General features: G+C 37.3%; 2 protein-coding genes across 2 annotated transcripts; one reads left to right on the top strand and one right to left on the bottom strand.

The window, feature by feature from the left end:
* Nucleotides 1-91: 91 nt before the first annotated feature.
* Nucleotides 92-19,893, bottom strand: LOC113062954 (kinesin-associated protein 3-like). The gene is made up of 20 exons (XM_026233059.1): nucleotides 19,728-19,893; nucleotides 19,122-19,253; nucleotides 18,891-19,036; nucleotides 18,753-18,811; nucleotides 18,495-18,636; nucleotides 17,240-17,339; nucleotides 16,754-16,878; nucleotides 16,493-16,591; nucleotides 16,102-16,280; nucleotides 15,205-15,367; nucleotides 11,629-11,729; nucleotides 9,111-9,219; nucleotides 8,920-9,032; nucleotides 8,645-8,810; nucleotides 8,423-8,548; nucleotides 8,223-8,321; nucleotides 8,030-8,115; nucleotides 6,333-6,519; nucleotides 5,394-5,487; nucleotides 92-1,830 (listed from the first exon to the last, which is right to left on the bottom strand). Exons 1-20 carry the CDS (start codon nucleotides 19,757-19,759, stop codon nucleotides 1,719-1,721), a joined length of 2,370 nt encoding a protein of 789 aa, XP_026088844.1. The 5' UTR covers nucleotides 19,760-19,893; the 3' UTR covers nucleotides 92-1,718.
* Nucleotides 19,894-21,602: 1,709 nt separating this feature from the next.
* Nucleotides 21,603-26,305, top strand: LOC113062953 (alpha N-terminal protein methyltransferase 1B-like). Its single transcript, XM_026233058.1, has 5 exons — nucleotides 21,603-21,621; nucleotides 21,718-21,941; nucleotides 24,174-24,346; nucleotides 24,875-25,127; nucleotides 25,531-26,305. Exons 2-5 carry the CDS (start codon nucleotides 21,767-21,769, stop codon nucleotides 25,785-25,787), a joined length of 858 nt encoding a protein of 285 aa, XP_026088843.1. The 5' UTR covers nucleotides 21,603-21,621; nucleotides 21,718-21,766; the 3' UTR covers nucleotides 25,788-26,305.
* The last annotated feature ends 485 nt before the right edge of the window (nucleotides 26,306-26,790 follow it).

Genomic DNA, 26,790 nt, shown 5'->3' with positions numbered 1-26,790 from the left:
AGAGGATTATTTTAATAAAATGAATGTAATGCAGATCATCTTATTTCAATACTGTTTTAAGCTAATATTTACAAAAGAACTGCTATGTTAGCATTTGAATAATATATGAAATATGAACTATAGCAAAAATATTGAGTTTGGAAATGAGTAACCTTTGTGAATCTTTATGAGGAATCCTTCAGTAAGAAACATGCCATTGTTACAATTTCAGCAAGGTCGTTTTCAGTCTTCAGAAAATCACCACATGAAGAAAGTTTTAACAATAAGGATCTTAAACATGTCCCTAAAATGCAAAGTTGTGTCAAAGTCTGCCATAACGCAAGTCTGACAGGTTTGATTTCCATGGAATCTGGCTCTGTGACATTTCTACAGCGAGGTGCCGTTTGTTGTTATGAACAAACGTTGAGTGACAAGTACAAGTACATTTGCCGTATGTGCACTGCAAGTACATACATAGAGGCAGTCACTACAGATTCAATTCCAGATATCTGACTCTCTATACAAAATCCACATAAACAATAAGACTGTCCATCAATACATCTTTAAATATGCATACATGCCCTTTTAAGGAATGCTTGAATGATGGGAGTGAATAATTGAGAATGAACAAAATGCATGGCATTTTACTGCAATCAAGTGAAAGTAAACAAGGCAAGCATTTGCAGAGTTACTGCTGTGCTAAAACCAAACTATATATGTCAAAATAACACACAGGGAAAGCTTTTGCACATCAATTTATGTATTTCATATTGCACCACATTAAACAAAAAGGCATTTCATATAAAACAGTAAGACAGTTCCCAGGCCCCGTATTATAAAAAAAAAAACACACACACACTTGAGTAGGCTACGTTACAAAATACATCTGAAGTTGTCAGCAGTGCACCATATAAAGTCAAGATGTGTTCTAAAAGTGGTACTACAGTATCAAAAGCAAAATAAAATAATTATAATAAATAACAGGCAACATTGTTTTACACAATCACATTAGTGTGTAGTGAAGATATTAAGACTGTAAAGTGACATTATTGTCCCCATGGGCACTGTGTTGTGTTGTCATGTATGAAATGTATTTGAAAATAATACCCAATTTCATATGCGAGTCCACAGAGGGGCACCACTATCATTAAAATGACTCTTATATCAGTTGCTTTATGTAAACATATGCAAAACTGAAGGAAGTCCTATTATGGATGACAATAAAACAAATACATGAGTTGCAGCTAAAGCTACAAAATATTTTGCTTCCAGAAACTTAAATCTGAACAACCGTCATGCATTAAACGGACAGATTTGCTTTAATGTATAAATAGATCATGTTTTAAACACTCTTAAATTAACTCGCCTACATCACTGAAACAGCATGCACCTACTGGAAAATCCTACTTTTGTTATATTGCACAGAAAACGCAATGTGGTGCCACTAGATTCATCAGTGTTGACAAGCAATACACAGTAGACTAAATTATGTTAAAACTACCTGATCTATCTTAAAGTGAAGGCTGCAAATCATAGCTTCATTGAGAACATTCAGCGTAAAACACATTCAGGCTTGAGATTCACATGGAATAAATATCCACATATGACTGATAATGTTACGGATGATGAAGAAAATCAGTATTGTGGCTTTCATTTGAAATGGGAAAGAAACCTAACTAGCATCTTTTGAGATCCATTGAATTGGTTTTCATAGCTTTTAGGTCTTTCCTGACACTCTCCTACCGTGATGCCGTGTAACCGTAATAAAACTGCTCATCTGGCCGGAAGCCGTGAGCCGTGGCAGGACGCGCTGGAGTCACACCTATCTGTCCGTACCCGTCTGTCAAAGAACTGGAGGAAGAGAGACACAGCCAGCTGTCAGCCAGTCACAATAACTAACATAAATCAGGTCAATGTAGTTTGCTAGGACAGTATATGGGTTAGATAAAGGTTATAAGCATCACTAGATGGCGCTATGATTCTGCAAAACAGAGGCACCTAGACTTAAAACAGAACTGCTCCAATCCTACATAGCTAAATACTAAATAAATAATACTCAATTACATTAATTTACTTTATATCTAATTTATGTCACAAATTATATTATTAACACCAGGAGTGTTCACAAATTAAAAATTAGATTTCAATAACAATAAAATTCTATTACATCCTTAAGGCAAATGACAAACGGTATCATTTCATATTATATATTATATTATTCACACCAGGAGTGTTCACAAATTAAAAATTAGATTCTTAAACCGTGAGAATTATTTTAATTCCTCGAGGTAAATGACCAATGGGATGATGTCACATCAGCTGGAATGGACTAGTATGAAGCCTCTAAAAAAACATCCTTCCAACTTTGGCCTGTATTTTTAAAATGTGGGTTGTTTGCTTTGCGCCTTCCAGCTCCCATAATGCTATGTTGTTTTTAGACCAAATGACTTCCAGTGATGGGTTACACGTGCTACCCCCTAAACTCCCAGTACACCCACCCTCTCTGGGCAGCAAGCCTGTCTTTAACCTCCGAGGTACACCAATGCTGTCCGGAGAAATTTCAGACATTGTTAAAAGCTTGAAGAGGAGAGATTGGATGTGTTGGAAAGAGTTCGGGTGAAACCGAAGCCAATAACTAACTAAGTTTAAAAGGGTTGATGAGAAGGAAAAGGCAGTGTGTTGTAAATCAGATGATCACTCCAAAGAGACTCCAGGTAAGAGACAGGCCTTAAAAGAGTGTGTTTGTGTTACAATCATTCTTGCAGTGAATCATTCATCCCAAAGGGATGCTGTCATCCTTTCCAGGAAAGCTGAAAAAATGACATTTCCACAGGTTTCCGCAAATAATGATGTTTCTAGTGACTCAAACCAACCTTTTTTCCATCTAGAATCATTTGTCTAATCATTTAATCTAAACCAAATCAATTCAGATGTAGATACTGTTTATCCTTCTTATGAAACCCAGCCGTTGGCCCTTTACACACAAAGATCACAGACACAGTGCACTTGGTGTTAATCTGAAAATCTGAGACTGACACAGGCTGAAAAAAGATCCCCATGTCTGGCCCCAGTGACCCCTGAGAGTTAACACTGAGGTGAGATCCTGTAAAAAAAACACCCGGAAACCTCTAAACAGGAAAGTGTCTTGTGTTGCCGGTCTTTTTCTTTCTTTGGTGCCCAGATATGATAATTCTGTTAAATTTGCTCACCCTTACGTCTTTCCAAATTCAACTTTATTTCTTTCATGAAACACGAATGGAGAAAAAAAGGTGCTGTCTTCTATAAGAATTAGGGCCGGGACTCGATTAAAAAAATTAATCTAATTAATTAGAGGCTTTGTAATTAATTAATCGAAAATAATCGCATTTTAATCGCATATAAATATTTGACCTGAGAACAATGAGAAGGTTTTTTTTTTTTCACATGGATTTATAGTATACCATTGAATAATGACTAAATACATAAGCTTAAGCAACAAAATATTGTTTATTTTTGTTCAACCAAGTCTAGCAGACCAGTGCAATTTTTGCCATTAAGTGTAGCAATAGCATATTTAGAAACAATTTAGAAATAGTACATTTCAGAAATTCAGGTAGCTTATAGGTGCTGGAACCTTCTGTAAAGTGTTTTTTTTTTAAGTAAAACACAATACTGTCAATTACATTCAGAACATTGGAAACACTGACTATTAGAAAACATCTCTCTGTTGCTTCAGAGGCCATAACATACTAAGTCCAACTCTCAATAACCTTGGCCAATTTTTTTTCTGTAATTGATTAATCTTAGTTAACGCGTTATTTTTTGTGTAATTAATTAATCTCAATTAACGCGTTAAAGTCCCAGCCCTAATAAGAATACAATGAATAAAGACAAAAAAAAAGTTTAAAGTATTTTAAAAGTATTTCTATATGACAGGTTTGTCATATAGCACAAAAGTGAATGACAAAATTTATTGTAATTATTATTTATTTAGGGTTATTTAAATCTCAATCAAATAAATATTAATTTCTTAAAAAAAATAAAAATAATTAATGAGCCCAAACTTTGAACAGTAAATCAAATCAAGTGTTATCTGCAAACAAATGATGCTAAACTTTTTCTCAGAGCTGACTTTAATTATTTAGCCATTTGTTCTATTACTTTAAAGCGACTGGTCTCTATTAGTGAGTATATGAAGTCAGTTCCCCTCAAGTTCACACAGGTGTCCCAGCAGAGTAACCCCAGGTGTAGTTCATCACATTAACTTACATCAACTTACGTAACGTTTGCCAGCGGAAATAATCTAAAGAAAGCTAAATAAATACATTCCATTTGTTTTAACACTTTTTTTTAATGCAATGTCTTTTAAACATTTTGTGAGGCTTAAGTGTCCAAATACTTCTTGGGGGAATTTCACACTTCCTGGTTGGCCCTGACAATGTTTTACTAAAAATAATGTTTTACGCTTTACGGCTTTAAAATCATTTTATTTTAGTTTAAAATACTTGATTAATGAACTTTTTTCTAACCATAACGTTCACAATAAAGAACTCCTATTTTTCAAAGCAAATGTAGCCAAGAATTTGTCCTCTTCATCTAGAACAACTGAGCGTTCTTTATGTGCTAAATGAAAGATTGCTCTGTGCTATTCTACAAATAAAAGTGATTCTATAAAAGGCTTTTAAAAGAGCCGTTCCCAGTGTGTCTGGCTCCTGGCTCATAGGCTGGAATTCATTATTGTGTTAACCTGGATCTCGAACACCATACGGAGCAAATGAAAACCACACTTCCAGGCTGCCCAATTCCCTTTGCTCTCTTGGTGTATTCAACAGGTATCGCTTACAAAGAGTTGTGAAAAAAACCATGGCTTCCTCTGCTGCCCCCTCCCCCTCGTATTTACTTGCACCTTATTTTTCAGCGCCTCTTCTCTGACTTCACGTCTCCATCCTCCATCCTCCATCCTCCATCCTCCATCCAAACCTATGAGTGTCTATTCATTTAAAGGAGTCACTGTATTATCATTAATGGCCCCATATCAAATAATCCCCTCTATGATTACTGAGTTGAATATTTGGAACTGAGCTCAAATATTTTGCACAGTGCTGTGACACAAAGTGGGCCACACCATAAATCATGGCATCAAGTATTCATCACATTAATGCTTTGTAGAAACCCCTAAACAGTAGGTATATGGCAACTGAGGCAGATTTGGGAAAAGCTAAATAGAGGGAGCTGTGTTTACTCTCAAAGCTGAGGGTATTACTGTTGGAGGAGTAATGCGGCCTGCTGGGAATGCCGGAGGAATCTTTGACGCAGTACTTTTGAGCCCTTCCTTGCTAAAGCCAACAAAACTGGCAGGCAAAGATGTGTGTGTGTCTGTGTGTGTGCAGTAATAACAAAAGCCAGTTGGACTAATTCATCATATTTAAATGTACCTGCTGGGGAAACCCTGTGGTCCTAACAGGTCTCCATTCTGGAAGTCTGTGAAGAACTCTGGACTAATGGCACCATCTCCTGGGATTATTCCATCTGCAGGAATCACAGAGAAACCAATTATCAGTAGCACCTCTGTGCTAAGGCATGACAAAAGATACAGCACATTTCTCATAATATTTTGCATTTATTATTATTATTTTTATTATTATTAGATTTTTTTGTATGAAATATCTAAAATTTGAATTATAAAAATTAATCATAAAAACTATGTTTGTTTATAATCTGGATTTTTAACTAAATTAAAAGTGAAGTGAAGTGAAGTGACATTCAGCCAAGTATGGTGACCCATACTCAGAATTTGAGCTCTGCATTTAACCCATCCGAAATGCGCACACACACAGAGCAGTGAAGACACACACACACACACACTGTGAGCACACACCCGGAGCAGTGGGCAGCCATTTATGCTGCGGCGCCCGGGGAGCAGTTGGGGGTTCAGTGCCTTGCTCAAGGGCACCTAAGTCGTGGTATTGAAGGTGGAGAGAGAACTGTACATGCACTCCCCCCACCCACAATTCCGTCCGGCCCGAGACTAGAACCCACAACCCTTCGATTGGGAGTCCGACTCTCTAACCATTAGGCCACGACTTCCCCCCCAAATTACATATATATATTTCAGAATTACAGTAGAAATACCAGAGCACATATCTTATATATGGGGCCAATATGGGGAGGAGGGCTTGTGTTACTCTCCCAAATAAAATCATGTCTGATTGCTTAGAAAGATATATATATATATATATATATATATATATATATAAAACCTAACCCAGAGTATGATGACACGTATAAAAAAAAAAAAAAAAATTAAACACCCTATTCATAAGAACTTCTATTTAAACAGCTATATTGAAAAAAAAAACCCCGCCCAATATAACCTGCGCTGTAGAAGAGGTCCGGCCGTTCCAGGATGTCACCATTTTGGAGAAAAGGTTCTCCATCGTCTCCATACATGAAAGGCTCTGCCTCATCCATCTGTCGGTTCTCCACCATCTCCAGCCACTGAGAGTTATGCCAGCGAAACTTCTCACTCTGGATCTTCTTGCCCCATTCCACATCATATTCCTACAGACACAGACAGAGAGAACAGCCAGAGTATGAGCACAGGACACAGAAAGGCACTGACATACTGAAGATGTGGGATGAATCAGGTGTGCTGTGCTGCTCGGCAGACAGATAACATGGTAACTTTTTATTTGAACTCTACAGGTACTGAGCGTAATAAAACCTCTTGAGGTTGGTGGAAATAGCTAAGCTAAGCAACCCGGCTCTCTGATTAATCATCCCCAGACAGGGTGGAAGGCCTGGGGCTCTGATGGCCACCTAAGGCCTAGGCCTCAAACAGGCCTCATTGTCACCGGTTTGGCACCACCGGCATACACACTGACACTTTCTGCCAGGCCACAAATTCATCATTGTAAAGCATTAAAGGCACCACACGCTGCCCTCCCTTGGCCAATCACAGTGATGAATGTGGTCTGATACCCCGGCTAATCAATCTTGAAGCAGCTGAGCTCATGACGTTACTGAACATTTAGATCCAGAGCAGGTTTGGGTGTTTTATAAATAAATCTGGGGGGAAAAAAATCTAAATTCAAATTTCAAAATTATGAATGACTTCTCCTGTTTGGGTATGCCAAGATAAAGGAGAAAAACATTCAACAAAAGTGATCAGATTTCACATGTTCATATTTGAAAAAGAAGAAAAAGGGGATGATGACCAACGACGTGTCTGTGAATGTGTGGTATTCAGTGGATCTGCGCTCTGTCCACCATCCCCACGTGACACTAAGCAGGCATCTCCTCCTCTCTCTGTGATGTGGCTCCCAGCTATAATGGCCCTTTCCGATCAGATGTATGGAACACTTCCCATGGCCTCAAGACCAGCCCTAATTACATTAATCTGAGGCCTGGGACAGATCACATGTGACAGGGCTGCTTCAGAATAGTTTATACACTTAACCCGCTAGCAACGGTGTTCATCCAACAGTCTCTTATGTCAAATGACTCCGACTATAAACCAGTGATGTGTGTGTGTGTGTGTGTGGGGGGGGGGGGGTTAATGTATCAACATAGAACTTATATTTAAAGTGATAGTTTCATTATTACATGTACTATAATAAAATGTGCCATTAGGCCCAAGATTCTTCACGTCAGTGTATAAATACTGAGATACGCAATAAATAATCGTAGTCTTAAACAGTCTAATGACAATTTCTGTGTCAAGGTTTTGGGTTCTAATATACCCTTGCAAAGATGTTTATCAGTGATTGTATATCATAAGCAGGGACATATTTGTGTGTACTTTATTTTGTGATTTAATCAGAATAAAGAGATGGTTTCTGCCATGTCATTAAGCGATGGATTGAAGCCCTCATGTGTGAAGAGCCAAAATAGAACATTCCGTCAAGCAAAAACACTGGTTCCTCAATATGAATTGAATGTAAAAAGGGTTACATGCACATAATGGCTATAATAATTTGTTCGACCATTACTAGGCCCCTATGCCCACTGAAACAACTTGAAATCTGTGAAAGACAGCACACTTTTTGAGGTACAGCTGATTTATACTCACAGCAATGATGTCCAATGTATTGTCACACACTTTGCGTATTTCTGCATTTTTGTCATGCATCAGGTCAATGAGATATGCTGGAGCCTCTGACAAGAAAGCAGTCAGGTACAAAAACCCTAAAATTTTTGTAACCGCTGTATGACAGAGCAACAATATCATCATGCATCTGCAGGTTTTACAAGATGAAGGATACGTGTTTCTTTAATGATGACATCTCGGGTGGCCTGGTGAAACACCATTTGGTAAAAGACGTACACAATCTGACAGACAAACTCGTCGTCTTCTTGCTGGGCTGAGGATAGAAAGAAGAGAGAGATTACTATTTCTCTGTTTCCACTAACACATGTCAACTTCAGCACGTGCACTTTAAAAGCAATCTGAGCATCTACCTACCATTCAGCAGCTCTATTAGAGCAGGAATGATGCCTGATTTGGCCAACATTACGGCACAGGAGTCATCCATTGAGACCGTGCCAATCATGATCACCACCTCCAGAATGAGGTCATCCTCTGAGGAGCCTACATGAGAAAAGTCATTTATCAAAAGACGTTGCAACTAATATTCTCCTGTATTTTCCATTGTGATGTAAAATAGTAAAGTGGATTGAGACGGACCTGGTTTGAGGTGGTCTTTGAGATAAGGCACCAGATTGTACTCCTTCAGCACAAGCTCCCAGTCAAGATCAGGAATGGTAAGATTGGAAAGAGTTCCTAAGCACTCGATGACAAACTCTTCCTCTTCCTTTAGTCCGATCTGAGCCGCTAAGTCTCCGACATAGTCCTCAAACACATTACATGCTTATTAGTTTTCAATGGAGTAAACATCAATGAACATCTCTACAAAAAACTTCATATGTATGGATGAATGTATTCTCATTTTTGACACTCACAATGAAAAGATTTTTAGAAGGTCCATCATGCTGAGATATATTTCGGATCATCTTCATCATTAGAGGATCTTTTAGCTTCAGTGCTCTCTTCATTAGCATCTTTAGGCCGTTGCCTTGAAAAAAACCCATTAAATTCAGCACCCAGTCTTCACTTCACTGTTTTTTGGTTGCACATTTGTATCTATTCTCACCTTCACACATGATCTGGGCATTCCTCTTGTTGGCAGCCAGGTTGATGCAGAAGGAAATGAGCTCAGCGTCAATCCTCTCCTCACCACAATCAAACAACATCTTCATTACCTGACAAACAAAACACAATGAATTAACAGAAACAATCAAAGCACTTGCCATAGAGTGTAGTAGTCAGCAGCCATTACTCCAGTCTTCGGTGTCACATGATCAATGATCTTTCAGAAATCAGAAATGCGATACATACGATGTAAGTGTTATTGCATTAAAAAATTTTTTTTTTTAGCCTGTCCAGTCGAAGCCACTAGATGCTGCGCTGCTGCGTTATTTATTTATTACAAATATTGCAGAGAAAAAACATCAATGCAAAACATATATTTTCAAAACCAAGCTGTTCACACAGAAAGTTTATTTTGTGCAATTTCTATAGGGACATCTATCACCATATTGTGCACTCGCATATTGCACATAAGAGGTGCATGTTGCCATGTAAACTTAATGCAAGTTTAACTTTGAAAAAACATCTCGAGACTTTATGGTGGGTGTGACGAGTGGGGCAAGGCAGCCATGGGAATGGAGCGAGGCCTGTGGAGTGAAAGTAATAAGGAGTGACACCTGTGCCACTCACCTGTCTCGAGTCCCACAGAGGAGCTCTGGAAGGATAAAAGGAGGAGTGCCAGCAGTGCAAGACGAGAGAAGACCAGGCCTGGGTTTTCTCTCTCGTCTTGCACTATATTTAACCATTCTGTGCTAAAGAAACATTTCTTATTATGATCAGTGTTGAAAACAGCTGTGCTGCTTAATAGTTTTGTGGAAGCTGCAATACATTGTGAGGATTCTTTGATGAAGTAGAAAAGAACAGCATTTATTTGAAATAGAAATATTTTGTAACGTTTTAAATATATTTGTTGTCACTTTACTGATCAATTTAATGCATCCTTTCTCAAGTGTGCCCTTCTTTCTTGAAAGATCCAACTCAACAGTCAGCGACTGTCCTGACCCGCCTAGAACTTTAATCAAACCCGCCTTTGTCCCACTTAAAAGCCGACAGACCTTTAACATTTTTTCCAAACTCCCGTACCCAATTTGAAAGTTTCCCAGACGTCCAGGGGTTCCTGTTTTTCTCAAGCGAATCCGAACTTTAGACACAAACCTTACATGTCACTCTCCATTAGCTTGGCTAACATCACCACACCCCGAGTGGAAAAGATAACCGGACTCTGCTACCTGAGGGGACGGTAGGGCTTCAGGAAGGGAGCATGGGGGAAAAGGGTACTGGGCAGAGGTCCAGACCTGGGTTGAAGTGGTCAAGGGTTGTCAACATCGCCCCCTGACATTAACAATAAGCAGGAGGCCCGGAGAGAGAGTGAGGAGGCAGCGGTGAGTATGCAAAGCATACAGTCCCATTCTGAGTATCACATAGCAGCCGCCCTGCAGCCTAAATCACTTTGGCTAGACTTACTGGCACCTGCCCTGCTTTCACATGCAACATCCAGTCGCCCCACCAAAACCTTGGTAACCCCCGACCTGCTGTCACCATGTTTTAATCTCTCTAGTCACCCAATTTGTCTATGAAGGACCTTTCTATATCCTTTCTTCTTGCACATGTCTGTTGGATCCTTATTCTGTGTTACTGAATGATAAGTATAATCTCGAACATGCTTCTGTAACCTGCCTTAAATAAAAAAAAAATTATTCCTTTCCCTTTTTCGTCTTTCGCCAAGCCAAAGGTGAAAGTGACAACACTGCACAGGATTCTCACACCTTTTTACTGAAGAATTTTCAAGCCTTTCATGTTATTTGTGATCAGTATAAATAACATACAATTATTAGTTTTGTATTTCAATGTGATTTTGCAAATCGTTAACAAAATCGTTATCGTTTTAATTAAAATAATTTTTATTACTGTCATGACGCATGTTTTTGGTCTTATCAAAAAAACTACAATTTCCTTTGATAATTAAAGAGCCAGTAAGATGAAAATTCTAAGCTTCCTATCACTGTTTATAAGTCCTGTACAACAGGTTTAAATCCATGCAAGGTTAAAAAACATTGTCATTTTGTCAAAATATCATTTTAAAATTACCTAAATTCTCAGAGATCCCCAAACGGTTTGCGCGAAGCTGTTCAAAAGATTCAGTTTCCTTAAACCCCACCTTTCGGTAGAATACTGTGTTCTGATTGGTCACCTGACATAGTCAGTTTTGATTGGTTGTTCCGCATGTACGTGTTGTAAAACAGAGTTGTAGGCAGAGATTATTATACAAAGTGTTCTCGTTACGTACAAACAGATGGGCAAAAGATTTGAAATCTAGAACGACTCGTTTCAGCGATTCAGAGTCGACTCCTTACTTTAGAAGCCAAGACATAGTGTCTACACCAAATATGAACAACGCTCATGATGCATGACTCAAGACAATGGGACAACAGTCACACTCGGTTTAGACATGGTGTGAGAGTGGATATAGAGCTCTCCTGTCCCATGCTATAAGATCATGCTAATGCAGGCTGACCTCTCACCTGTGGAATGCAGTCTGTGTAGGCAAACATAGACTTAAAACGGTCGTCCATGCTGATGTGGTACAGAATGCACATGGCGATCTGTCTCTGCGCTTCATCTCCTGAAACACAAACACACACGAGCCATGAATGGACAGACATACTCTCTGCATATTAAAGGTAGCCTTATCTAAACACAGCAGGATAAACAGGACAATTCAAGGCACAAGTGTCCCAATATTTACAGAATATAGGCCCTTTGCTGGTGCCAGAATTCGTGTTCAGGATTCATGTCATAGGAAACTAGGGAGTGGAATGAGACACTTTTTTTTGGCCATTACTGTTGACCTTTGCTACCATCCAAAAGTTTGTATTTTTTTTCTGTTTTGTTGGACCGAAAGAAATACTGTTGTTCAGAAAGGGTGAATTAAATTGAACAAAAATTACATTAAATACTTAAATAACGATACAACATTTCTGTTCATCAAATTATCTAAGAGTTCTGACAAAATGTACCACCGTTTCTACAAAAATATTAAGTTGTTCTGTTACTTGAGCATCAAATCAGCTTATTAGAATGATTTCTGAGTTTTTACTTTATTTTTAATCAAATAACTGCAGTCTTGATAAGCATAAGAGACTTCTTTCAAAAACAATCCTAACCTCAAACTCTTTAACAGTAGTGTTAAAATATAGAAAACAAATCTGCAAGAATCATTTTGTTAATCTTTGTATTTTGTATCTGGTATTTATATCAGGACTGAGTAATTCTGACCCTGTTAAAGCACAGTTACCCTTCACAAAGCAGACTGAAACCTGGACCTGGTAAGAACCTGAGCCCTGACTTAATCAGACAGACAGACCCAGACCCCGAGAGAGGGAAGAGGGGGCGTGGATGGGTCATAGCCAGCCACAGGCCCTTTAGGCAAGGTTATCTCTGCCTATTGAAACCAGATGTGCTCGCAGAGACCCCTGAAAAGAGAAGGGCTTCTCCATTTAATTGGGGAAAAAAGGAGGAAGCATAAATTTTACTGCGATTAATAACTTCAAGCCAAGCTGTTCTGCACCGCGTGCACCACGACATGTGCTTCTCATTAGAGAAAGACACACACAAGCATACAAAAGAGCTCTAGCACACACTCAGAGGTCAAGCGCACACACACACACACAAACACACACAGAATTAACGCCTCGGCCTGCATGTCGGGAGAGGAAAACGGGGGATCCTTTATGATGATGGAGGAGAAGGGCCTGTTAAAATGTTCAAAACAGCCCTGGAGCTTGGGAGGAAAAAAAAAAGCCCATTAAAAATTCATTATCCTGTTCAGGGTGTGTTTAGTGGGTGAACAGGAGAGCTAAACTTCAATTACACCCCAGTAAGATTTAAACCACTCAACCACAATAAAAGCCATGTCAGCAAGGCCTTCAGGAAACCACTACAACCTTAACGCCCTTGTCCTTCAGAGTTGATTGAGACATTGATACACACTAATGGTAAACAGTAAGGGATGGGTCAAGATGGTCCACTAGCCATTAACTGATTACTCAATTAGGGCTATTGACTTGTTTATCTCTCTCTCTCTCTCTCTCTCTCTCTCTCTATGTATATATCTATCTCAGGCCCGTCGGAAGGATGGAATAACTGGGGGGTGGGGGCGGTGTCATTTTTCTCTCACAGATAAAAAATAAATAAATAAAAATAAGCGAATGTAATAACCCAAGTAAATTATATTGCATAAAATGTAAAAATTACATGTTAGCAAACAATGGTACACATGGCGTTTGTAGGTGCTTACTGCTAAATTCAATGCAAATATATGTGATGTATTAGCAGTGGTGTGCTGTGAACAGGTGAAATGGTGGTTTGTTTGTTTTTTACTGCACTTTGATGTAAACTGTTCCTATACATATAATACATATAATAAAATAAAATTACTTACTCTTACTCTGTAGGAAAGTATTGTTTTCCAGTACATACCTAACAATCTTATATCAAGACACACTTGAGAAGCAAAATGACATGTAACATTAAGAGAGTTTTTCTTAATAAAGTATCTGTCAATGAATTAGGAAAAAATATAGTTTATTTTCTTAGCCCCTTGGCAGATATATTTTTTTTGTTTTAAGCAAAGACTCAATTTAATAAAAAAACAAAACAAAATGTAATTTCTTATGTGATTTGCTTCTCAAGCATATGTAACTTAATATAAGAATGATAAGATATAGATAAACAAGACAAAAATCATTTTTTGAAGTGTGATTTGAGAGGGAGCTGTCAGTAAGTGGGTTCTGGTTATGAGGTAATTCTTCAAGGAGCTTTAAGAGGATACCAAGCTTCACTTTCATCTTATCAGCAAGGTCATGACCCTCAAAGGGTCTTCTGGCAGGAGAGCAGATAGGAGCTTCACTCGGTCCACTATGAAGATTCATAAGGCATCTGTAATACTCTGACAGGACGTCATTTTCTTACAAAGCAGACCAGAAAGTTACACACACCTTCTTCCAAAAATACATATAAAAACATCATATCATCCAAAGGACCATTAGCTGTTGGCAGCCAGTCCAAAGTTTTCATAAAGAATGAGTAGTTGTAGGTGTCTGACGGAATAGAAAATCTCCATAAGCCGCTAAATGTGGACTTCCTCTGTGCTGGAAGAACAACATTTACTTTAGAGCTGAAACTGTTTTTTTAACAAATAAATTACATTAATTGCATGGGACACACCACACCCCCCTGAGGCCTTGAAGAAAAAGAAAAAAAAAGAAAAAAAAAAAACACATTGTTGGTGCCAAAGCCAACCACGCCTGCCTGTGTAGTCCATGCACCATTCGTGTGTTTCATTTCATCTCAGGAAGTGGTCTTGATGAGGCTGAGAAAGGTTTGCTTCCTCAAACACAACATAAACAACAGGTACATTAAGCAAGACTTGCTGTCTCAATGGTTGTAACCTTTGTTAGAGCTGTGGTGTTGTTTGATTAGCAGACAGAAGCAGGTATTGATAGGCTGCTGATACACATCCGCCTTCTTTTTCAGCTGTTTATGTTCACTTAAGACATAACCGACTGTGTTAACCAGAATACTTGCCAAATTGGGTATTTTATCATAGCATTTATCATATCGTTTTTGTATATGTGTTCTTTCAAGCACAAATAGACATGAAAGAGTAATCGATGCCGTGTTCTCACGCTGTCTGAATTGCACCTCTACCTCTCTCTCTCTCTCTCTCTCTCTCTGTGTGTGTTTGAGCACTTCTGCTGTGCGCACAAAAACAATGTGTGTGTCCCGATTCAAGACAAAACACGTGCAAATGATAAACTTTCACTCTATGATGTCTGGATCTACAATCTGTTGCACCCTTACTATTAGTATATATAAAATAAAAAAATAATAATAAAATTTTCTTAGTAAAAAAAATATATAAAAAATATAATAATAATATAAATAATATATATAAAAATAAATTGTCCAAAATTGGATTTATAGAGATTAGAGATACATATAGCTCTAAAAAAGCACCAAAAATATATTTTGATCCCTACTAGGAAATGAAATTAAATAAAACCATGGAAAGCAGTCCAAAACACCTTGAGTCTTACCTAGCAGTGCGGTGAGTTTGGGCAGAAGGTCTGCCTGCACCATCTTGCTGCGGAGGCCCGTGTCAAAGGAAAGATTAAGGAGGAGGCGCAGAGTGACGTTCAGGAGATCTTCATGTTCACAGGGCACCAGTTTCGCCAGCTTCTCGACTGTATCTATCTCAGCCTACCAAAAAGAGAGAGATGAATGTGCCTGAGCCTTCGCTTTTGCATGTTAACACATCTGCCTGTTCCAGCTGTGGTCAAACACAACCACAGATAGGCAGCCCAGCAGAAATATGATCCATATAAATATGACCATTAAAGCCACAGTTCACAGCCTGGAACTAGTTTTCAAATCAAGCCTTCAACGTTAATAACTGCCTACATCTACAACCTTACTTTCACAGTCAGCGTCAAACAATGGGCGAGAACCATCATCTCCATAGCTTTTGCCAAAGCTGTAACAATCTTTGCTCAGCTGCCTTTACAAATGTGACAAATGTGTTTAATTTAAAATTTAATAAAAAATTAGCTGATTTATGAATCAAAATAAATGATTGCTGAGATAACCTTGGTTCTAGGGTTAAGTGTGTGATTGGTTGCAGGTGGAGGAAGTGTGGGATAAGTGCACAGTACAGCTAAACTGTCCTGAAGTAGCACAGAACATCATATAAGCAACAAGTCCTGAAAACAGGTGTGGCTGATTTAGGAAGGAAGGCGTAGTAGGAAGAAATTAACAACTGGGTGGTGTAGCCTTGTGGGGTTTGAACCTGCAACCTTCCAGGTTACAATCTTTTAAACATAGCATTTAAACACCCCATAAAATAAAAATGGAAATTCTGGGGATATTAGTCCATGTCTGTAAGCTGTGAAGACATCCCTAAATTAATGTCACTTAAAAACATCTGAGAGTATTACCATGTCATTCTTATTTTCTAAGAAGATACTGAGTTTCTTGAGGAAGGACACCACCAGCACCAGTAGCTCCTCACTGTCTCTGTCCAGCGTTTTCACCAGAAGGTGGACAATGTTCTTGTTCCTCATCTTCAGCTCCGTGCGGGTGTCCTCAGACAGATTCAGCAGCAGGTACAGAGCAACTGATGGCATAGAAACACAAGCAGCAAAGTTATCAATACATGTGTAAATCTGTATTTAAAGAAGATAATATTGAAAGCAGATATATATATTTAGTTCAAATTCTATATACACTACCATTCAAATGTCTGGAGTCAGAAAGATTTAAAATACTTCAATTCAGCAAATATGCATTAAAAACAATACATCAAATGTGGGTAATAATGTATTCTACCTCTCAAAAGCTGTTCCTGTTTGATCAGCAATCCATGGTACTTCTTCAGGGCTTTCTCGTACTCCTTCTTCAAGTTCTGATTGTCCGGGTCATCGTCCCGTTTCAAAAAGTCAAGGACCTTGTCTATTAAACCCTTGTGTTCAGAGCAGTAATCAGAGGGCAACATTTAATAAAAAAAGCCTTGTCATGACTTTACCGTTACTCTTTCTCTGACATCCCATCGCTCTTTCACCTATGATCCCTGCTACATTGAAAGGATATCAGCCTTCTTTTTCTTCAGCAGTTCGTCTTGCCATAGGTCATAGCGCTTCAGCTCATGCTCAATTATGCTCATGCACAGCACTCCGATCTTGTAGTGAGTGATCAGGCCATGGAACTGGGAGAAACTGGAGACAAAAAGCTTGTTTGTTTAACCTTCACCATGTTTCCAACCATGCCAAAATAAAGCCTCAACCCATGTCAAACACGCTTGCTCACAGAGAGTATATGATGAATCGTAACCAAACCCTTGCAGAATAACATCGGAAGGGCAGAGATTCAAGGACGATTCTAGCTTTCACATTTACCTACAGCCTCGCTTTTCATATGAGTCCTGACAGCAGCCGATGTGTCGTACTATGAGAGGAGTATTTAGTATTATGATTCTCATGTAAGGAAATATATTCTCGCCATTGTCATTGCTGTGGCTCAGCCATCAAACTGAAGAGCGAGTCTTGGCTAGAGCGTGCAGATGTGAAGCCCATTTACCTGGAGAAGCAGAAGAAGACGTAGATGATGGTGGTCGCCAAATCAACACTCTGCTTCCAGTCTTCCCTCAGGACCCGGGCCAGCGCGCCCAAAGCTGTCTCTGTGGGAGAGCAGACAAATAAACACCAAATGCTTTCATTGCTCATGAAAAGAACTCACGTCGTGAATACAAAGTGGCAACGGTTTGAAAAATGGGACTGCTTGTGAAAATTGAGAATATGTTATGATGGGAAAAATCAAATGAGACTATTTTTATGTAGATGCTAATGGGCAAATATTTGGAGGAAACTGGAAAACAGGCTGTAGAGCCACAAATATAGAGTTACAGAGGCCAAAGTGGTCAGAGAGAATGAACACATGAAAGATAGCAGAAATAGAAGAAACATCCTTTTTTATGAATAGACCCTCATTCTCTGTTTTACTAATGTTAACTATAAGTGGCATTTAGATTTAGCATTCAACATCCTTGCTGGATAAACTTTTTTTTTTTTTTTTTTTTTTTATCTTAGACTGACATTTACGGTAAAATACCGGCAAATGTGGTTGCCAGAACTTCACCGTAAATAATATGGTAGCAACATTTTAAGATAAAACCCTAATGTACACAACTGATAAGAAAAAACTAAAAAGAAACATAGTTATTTCAATTTAAAAAAGAAATAATAATAAGACATCAAATATGAGGTGTCATGCAGGGAATACGGAGAATGTCAATTTCGGTAAATTCACCATCAATTATACAATGACTTTTTATTGTTCACTTCCAAAGGCTGTAACTTTAAAACTATTTTACTGTAAAATTACACTGAATTTAATCAGAGTTGTTCTTCATATATAGCATGGAAACTTACTGTTAACCAATTAACAGGTTTTTACTGTAGCATTTTTACAGTCTTTTGCTGTTAAAATCACAATCATTTTTTTACAGTGTAGGGTACAAGTCTTTGAGCTAATATGACAAAAATGACCGTCATCGCACAGACAAAAACAAACACTTAAACATTTTTCAAAATACCTTCTTATGTGTTCAACAGAAGAAAGCAAGTCATACAGGTTTGGAAGGACATAAGGGTGTGTAAATGATGACAGAATTTTCTGTTTTTGGGTGTATTATGCTTTTCATCATACAGTTTTACATGAGAGCAAATCCAAGCTTTTTTATATTGTAATGTAAAGGTATTTGAACACTAAAAATGCAGTCCTAAACTGTTTAAAAATGACTCGTTCTAGCCATGAGCTCCAGTTCGTGACTCACCGTTCTGCAGCAACTCCTCCAGGTTGTCAGGGTTACGGGCCAAATGGAGGATGAGTGTAGCTCCTCTGATCTTCTCCGGGATGTCCTCATACAAGAGCTCAATATAGTCATCTATGCTATTAATATTGGCCTCCTCATCAAGCTACAGGACACAAGATAAAGTATTAAGTGAGTCAAAAATGGTTGAGGACTCAGTTGAAAAACTATCATATCTGACACAAAAACAATGAAACAAATGCATATTCATTTCAGCTATACCTCCATGCCTTCGAAAGGAGTCAGGTCTCTTGGCTTGATCTGTTTCTTCTCTTTCTTTTCTGAGTAAACAAAAAATAAACAATCACTAAAGCACTCAAGCATTATCTATTACTTATTACCCCATTCTTCTTCGCATACCTGCAGATTTCTTGCGGTTCTGCAGGTAGAACAATAACTGTTCCACCTCAGGAAGTCTGGAAGGGGAAATGAGTCTACACTCCTCCACGACCTTCCGTGCCAAAGACGCAATGTCCGTGTTGGAATTCAGGCTTTTCAGACGGATTCTGCAATCGGAGGGAAATTTTAGCTCAAAAAAAATCGACCGCACAATCAATTTGCCTACTATTCCATTTATTTAAAGGATCGTACATCTTCTGGCACTCCTTGCGCTCTCCTAGCATTGGGTCTCCCATCTCCCCCAGGATCGTCGCTTCCACTTCATACTGGACAACAAGGGCTTTTTCTGTGGGGTGGACATCTAAAGTGCCACCCTTATATTTCCTGAAGACAAAACATAACAGATTACTGCCTTATTCAGTTTTCCTATGATGGTCGATTTATAAGGCTTATCATAAAAATAAAAGTGGCCCTTTATTGGTAAAACAATCGTGATAGTACCATGTTAAATTTCAAAGCACCTTGTAAATTATGTAAACATTCAGTACGCTTATAAATATAGCATTCGTACTTATAAATTTAATTCATTTAATAACTATTTAATATGATGATGGTCTGGTGATGATGATGATGATGATCATACAAACGTCTCCTTCCGACACATAAATACAAACCGATGCCATAATTTGAAAGAAAAGCCTATGCATAAGATTGCCAAAAGATATAGCTAAAATCTATATCTTACATCATAGAAAACAACATTTACAGGCATATATGGTGTTTTTGTGCAGTGTTATGCTCAAGCTCGATCAATATACAGTTAATGACAGAGCTCGATCGCATTACACAAACACTCACCGTTTTAAATATCTGGCGTCGTCCGCTTGCATCGTTGCTCATAAAGCAAATAAACGTGCGGTTGAGTTCTGTCAGATATTTTGATGTGACGTTAATGTCTCCACTGCTTCATCGCTTCTGCTCTGACAGGATGCTGATGTTTGTGTTGCTATGGGTGTGTCCTGAAATTTCGTGAAAGAGCGAAGAAGCAGAAATAGGCGTCAGAATCTCTAGCGCCATCTTTGCATTTGGAGGTATGTACCGCTCAGTTAGAATGCATGTGCTGGCTAGACTGTTGTTGAATTAATTTGTATCGAATGTATTTATACGTATAATATTTTTCTTCAGCGCATTTTATTATTAATATATATATATATATATATATATATATATATATATATATATATATATATATATATATATATATATATATATATATATATATATATATATATAATTATATTATATTATATTATAAAAAGCTGGACCAGTGAACTAGCTATTAATTTAGCCTCTAAAAACCAGATTAGATTGTACAAACTACTGCTGTAAGAACAAGAATACAGACTGTAAGAATACAGAATACTTTTTAACCAACATTCCAGTTTTTAAACAGTTGTTGGACAAAAACAAAACAAAAAAACAATGTAAGCCTACACATTTAAATTCAATACACTTCATAGCCTATATTTGCATCTGTAGATTTCAATGAAAGTACATATCTTTTAAAGACCATTTTTCTCATGTGCCGAGCAAGACATTTTTACTTCAATAGCACTTGCATACACCAAACATTGCTGTTGTATTATTTTGATGGTTTTTACAGAGGTATTTGTTCATATATCATTTGATTTAAATAACCTTTAATTCTTAAAAACAAAGCGAAGAATGTATTTTTGACGGTCTACAGTATTTATGGTGTGGCAAAAAAAAAAAAAAGATAATCCAAGACATTTAACTGTAATATGTAAACAAATTTTTATTAAATTTGAATCCGGATTAATCTAATTATCAGATTTCTGTTATGGATTTTTTTTTTTTTATTAAATAACACCTCATTTACATATTTAGACATTACATTTCAGAAAACGTGTAACAAAAAAAAATCTTATTGTATAATGTGATGAATCAGCTAGGCAAGTATGGTGGTGATATCTATTAAGATTTTTTAAAACCTCAAACAAACTGTGACAATGTTTGCAACATTTACCAATTTAAACATTACTTTTTTGGACCAGCTTTGTAAGAACTGCATTATTTATAAACAGTCTTCTCTAATTGCACTGAGCATGCTTTTCCGATTTTAGCACTGGTTCGGTTTTGGTTGATTGAATATCACATACACTAAGGTGATGATCATTTGGCAATTTATCCAAATTCAAAACAGTCATATGAGCAACACATGGCCCATGAGCTGACATTACTAAAAATGATATATTATTATATTATTATTGTCTCTCGCTCTCCCTCTCTCTGCTTTTTCACACAATTAGTATGAGTAACTCTAAAAACATTTCTTTTTAGTGAATTGCATTTTTCTTATTGTAACATATTGCTGCAGTGTCAATGCATGCAAACAATAAGCAGCAACAGCATGTTCAGATTAGATCTGTCTTTGAACTTTCCTCACCACTGTGAACTTGCCACCAGTACTGTGTATACAAACAAACATGAGAAGGCAATGCTAAGAATAGCCACTACATAAGCCGCATGTTGCTAGCTGTGAATGAATGCATGACTCTCTGGTTCATGTTTTGGTATGCACTAATATGCCATTCTGTGTCTGTTGAACATAGGAGAAGGAGCTTCTTCTGGAACTGGAGAAGAAGGCCCCACCCCTTTTCTGAGGCAAGCTTACCCAACCCTTTCTCATTCCTCCACCCCAGGCCTAAAGCAGGTGATCTGATAAGATGTGGTAGGTTTAAGCGCACTGCTGAGAAAAGAATAGTAGAGTAACCAGAGGCCTCCTACAGATATAGCAGCACTGTGGTGACTTTAGCATTTCTTCCAGAGACACCTTGAGCTACACATTATCTGTTTCACTTTGAAGAAGATTCAGGATGTCTGATTCCACCTCCGTTATGGAGTTTAGTGGGACGCATCAAGCTTTCCGAGACCGCTGGGCAAAGACAGATAACGAGATGTGCAAGCACAGCATGTCTTTCCACTTGCACAATACGCTGAGGAAGGAGTTCTTCGCCAGTTACCTGTACCTCCTGGAACAGATTCCTCTGGGTAAGATGTGGGTGTGTGTGGCACAGTGAATTGTTTGTATGAATTATGACCTTTTGAAGATTACTGATATTCATTGTAAATCTTGTTGTGATGAGAACTGTAAGGTAGACATTGGAGTAGGAAGTGCCAGAGTTGTCAGTATTTGGCCTGTGACCATTAGTGTTCATGTTATTAGCGTATATTTCCCTATTAAAGCTGCTTCAAAATTATATCTGAAAATACGGTTGAACATCTATGCCCAAACCATAATATCTAATAGGAACAATTAATTTTCACTGTACATTATATATATATATATATATAGTAATCAATGTTATTTTAAGCATAATTGCACAACCATGTATGTGCATTCTGCATATTTTACATTCCACTGAATAATAAAACATCAGCTGTGGCTTTACTATGTTGGTGTATTGACTGCTTGATTTCAAAGTATTGGAAGGCTTTGGAAATTGTGGTTAAGTGTTGGTGAAACATTGAGAAAACATTAAAAAACTTGACAAAGATATAATGATTTCTTTCAACAGACACAATCATTCCCATTTGCATTGTTACTGATGAGTTTGGTGTGGCATTAAAAAATAAGAAAGCACAACGAAACAACACATTTTACCCTTGGCCTTTACCCGGGTAAAAAAATATAGTTAGATATAGTCAGATATAGTTGGTAGTTGGTATTAAATTATGTTTACAAGAATAATGCATAATGCAATATATTGGAAATAGTTTTTATAACATTTAGAAACTGTGAACTATGCTCTAAAAAGGTAACTCTATAAAACATCTTCCAGGTAACTAAAAGCTAGCAATAGCACTTACTACTATCATGCAAATATAAGCCTATATAATGTATGGAGTTTGTTGGAAGAGTGAAGCATAAAATTGAAAACATTTACCCTATTCAGCATGATGGAAACTGGAAATGCCTTGCAAAATTACAGCAAAGTTTTGTTAGTGTCAGTGAAATTCTTCATAATACACTGTTTTAGACTAAAAAGGAAGACAATCATTCATATTTTTTGGAGGACTGAAATTAACCCATCAGTTTTTTGTGCTTAGCTTAAAGGGATATTTTACCCAAAAATGAAAATTCTGTCATCATTTACTCACCCTCATGTCGTTCCAAACATTTATGATGTTCTACCTTCTGTGGAACACAAGAGAATATATTTTAAGAAACCAGATTTTCTATATCCATTGTATGGAAAAAAGCACTGATACATTTCTCAAAATATATTTTATGTTTCACAGAAATAGTTTGGAATGACATGAAAGTGAGTAAATGGATGTAAATTGATTTTTCTCTTTCACAGAAAAATGAGTATTAATGTCTGTTTAGGCTGAAATTTATTCTAATACTAGCAGGTTGTTTTAATGTTGCCTCATAATAAACCAATAAGGCAAAGCAGATGAGTGCTTGTCAAGCTATAAAGAGGGCCATCAAAAATATACAGGTCCAAAATAAAAGAGTCAACAGGGAATCACTACCCAGTGTTACTATTTTTGACTTTGGACGAGTAATCTTGTGGTTCACATGTCAAAGCCTGCTCGTAATTTCAGTATCTTAATTCACTTGTCCTGCCAGTTTTCTCACCTGTAGCCCTTTAGCAAGGTCTTGCCACTAATCATCCGGTGATCTGATGTTTGACTCGAACTTTCCAAGCATGCAGTGACTTAATAACTGGTCTGTCCTTTTAGTGACCAGCCATTCGAGAGACCAGATGTTCCAGCTGAACTTCATAATGTGACATTAGACTGCTGCTGACAGAGTATCGCATGTTGGGCTGCTTTATCTAACCCCTATATGTGCCAACAAAGCATTCCTTTGCAATGTTGTACAACAGTGTCAATATCAATAGTATCTTGATGCTTTAATCCAATTTGCAGAAAGACAAAATCTTGGAAATTCAGATATGTTGCTCCATAAACAGATTCTATTAATAACCAGTACCTTAAAAAAAATACTTATGATTAAACGTTGTTGTGAGCAGTGAATGAGAAGATACAATTGCATTGAAACTTCATCTCTTAACTGTACACTTTCCCTTGAGATGCTTTGATCCCACAGAAGACCGTTATATTTCAACTATACAACACGATATTAGATTTCTAGTAATTCAATTAATGGCTTATTTTTCTTATGTAGTCTGTGAAGAGTTCAAAATACTCACAAAAACCTGAAAACTGTTATGCATTGTTTTCTTCACTGTCTGTATGTTTATTTCCCTACAGTGAAACTCTATGCTGTGACTTGTGAGTACATTAAAGGGGAGAAGCAGTTTTACTACAGGGCACAAAACTTCTACAAGGATGTCCCGGCATCAGAGGAGGGCATGATGGGAGATTTTGTGGAGATATCGGAGATTGACCTTGAAGGCTCAAGACAGTTCCTGAAGAAGTTTGTTGTATGAAAGTTTACCCTTTTCTTTTGAAGTAACTAAAACAAAGATTATTGGAGTGTGTTTTACAAGAAAATACTATTTCAGTCTTTCTACTTCAGAATGTCATGTTTATTCCAATGGAATTATTTTAGAAATTTCTAAGTGATAACTGTTTCTACGCCAATTTTTTAAATTCATTTGTTTTCATACATCAGATAAAAAGAGTACATATATATATATATATATATATATATATATAATGTACACATAATATGCTATTTATCAGATACAGTCTGCACTACACAGACTTTCAGAATGACAAAGCTGTACACGTCTCTATTACACTAATTGAACATGTGGTTAATTAACACATCCAAGCTGACAAATAGCATTTGCTTCATGAATAGTGTTCAGCTGTTCTGCTGAAACCTTGGCCATGAACCTGGACTAACGCTCATATAATTCTTTGTTGTTGTTGAACACCAAAAAAAATGGAAAACAATTAGATGGATCATATATTATGCGTTGTATTATTATACATATTCTTGACAGGGTCCAGGAAAGGCTGGCACCAAGCGAGCACTGGACTGTGGCTGTGGAATCGGGAGGGTGTCTAAAGGAGTTCTGTTTCCTGTGTTTGAATCCATGGAGATGCTTGACATGATGGAAGAGTTCATCCTCCATGCTCATGAGTGTTACCTCGGAGATTACGCAGACAGAGTTGATGCATACTACCTTTACAATCTGCAGGAATTCATCCCACCTAAAAAGAGATACGATGTCATCTGGCTGCAGTGGGTTGCCTGTGAGTGAACTGATTGTTTTCATGGATTATTTTATCTAATGGAATATGTATTTTGCCTGCTTTTACTACTTTAATTTAAGCTTTGTTTTCTGCCCAACTACTTTTGTTTATTTTAGTAGGTCCAGGCTATCTTTGCCCATTTGCCCAGTCTTTTAAGTATACAGTTTCATCTTACTCACTCCAGTCTGTGTACATTTGACACTGGCAGCAGAGATTTCTACATGAAACTGCTTAAAACCATATAATGATAATACATTAATTCCAGGTGGTGACAGATTTCTTTTTTTAGACCTAACCAAATTGACCAACAGCAAGTATCTGCTAAATGACTTTTGAACTGTGGACATTTGAAATGTATACACTCTTTTTGTCAAGGATTCACAAACTATTTTTAATTTTTCAGGTCATCTTACTGATAAGGACCTGACGGAGTTTTTAATGCATGCTAAGCAGAGCCTGAGGCCGAATGGTGTGATCATCATCAAGGATAACATGGCGCGGCAGGGCTGCAAGCTGGATCCCATTGACAGCAGCATTATTCGCCATCTGGACATCATGAAGAACATCATTCAGACTGCAGGCCTCACCATACTGGACGTGGAAAAGCAAGAAGGCTTTCCTGAGGTCATTGTGCCTGTATGGATGATCGCCATGCACTAAAGCAGAGTATTTTTTTTAGATGAATGTGTTGCACCTATGTATAGTATATAATATAAATGCATAAAATTATATATTTTTTTAATTCCATTTACCAGCTGACCTGTAGTAATTTCAGTGTAAGGAATCAGTGTTTTTTTATTTTTTGTGATCTTTCCAGTAACTTTTGCAGTTTCGGAAAGCAATTGAAGCAGGCTATTTTGTTTCTACTTCATAAACATCTACGGTTAAGATCACGTATGTAGAAGTGCAAATGTGTTATTTTGGCTTTGACAGAAATCTGTGGTGTAGATTTATATATATATATATATTTCCATTTTTGTTGAAATGTAATAAATAGATGTATATAATTGTATCACCCTTTTCAAAAGATGTAGTATTTTGTACATTTATTGTAGTATCATAAAGAAAAATAAATTATTTATTTATTTTTTACAAGAAAATAATGCTGTAACTGAAAGAATTGTGTCATTATAGTCTCCTTCTTTTTGTTATTTAGAGTACAAAATGTTAATCATTCTGAGTAATACATTTTTAAAAAACTGTATCAATGACATTTATTTTATTACAACAAAACATCATAACAATAAAGAAATAAATCATTGAACCGTATTAATGAACATTTTCAGAGATGATGTCTACCAAATGCTTTAAGTTGTTGGACAAGTATGTCTTTTAAACAACAACGCTTTCCAGGTAAAATGGGCAAATATAAAATAACTTACAGTCCTAGAGGATCTTTGCTTGCGTACAATGCTGAAGATATGACGATGAGCATTTGTTCGATATTTCCTGTAAGTATTCTTTGTGTCTCTTAAAGCAGATCTCTGCTTCACATATTTAAAGAACTGAAGGAATAAATAATGTCAAAAAGTTCAAAACTTCATTGTATTTTCCCAACCATGAAAAACCACACTGTTTAGGTAAATGGCTCTCAGATGGTGTCTTTGTAGAGAGGAAGGGAATTATCCCTGGTTTTGACAGACTACTCTTTTGTATCTGCCTT

This window comes from Carassius auratus, chromosome 45, assembly GCF_003368295.1.
Source record: "Carassius auratus strain Wakin chromosome 45, ASM336829v1, whole genome shotgun sequence".
Classification (NCBI taxonomy): domain Eukaryota; kingdom Metazoa; phylum Chordata; class Actinopteri; order Cypriniformes; family Cyprinidae; genus Carassius; species Carassius auratus.
This window is presented reverse-complemented; position numbering and strand designations above follow the sequence as displayed.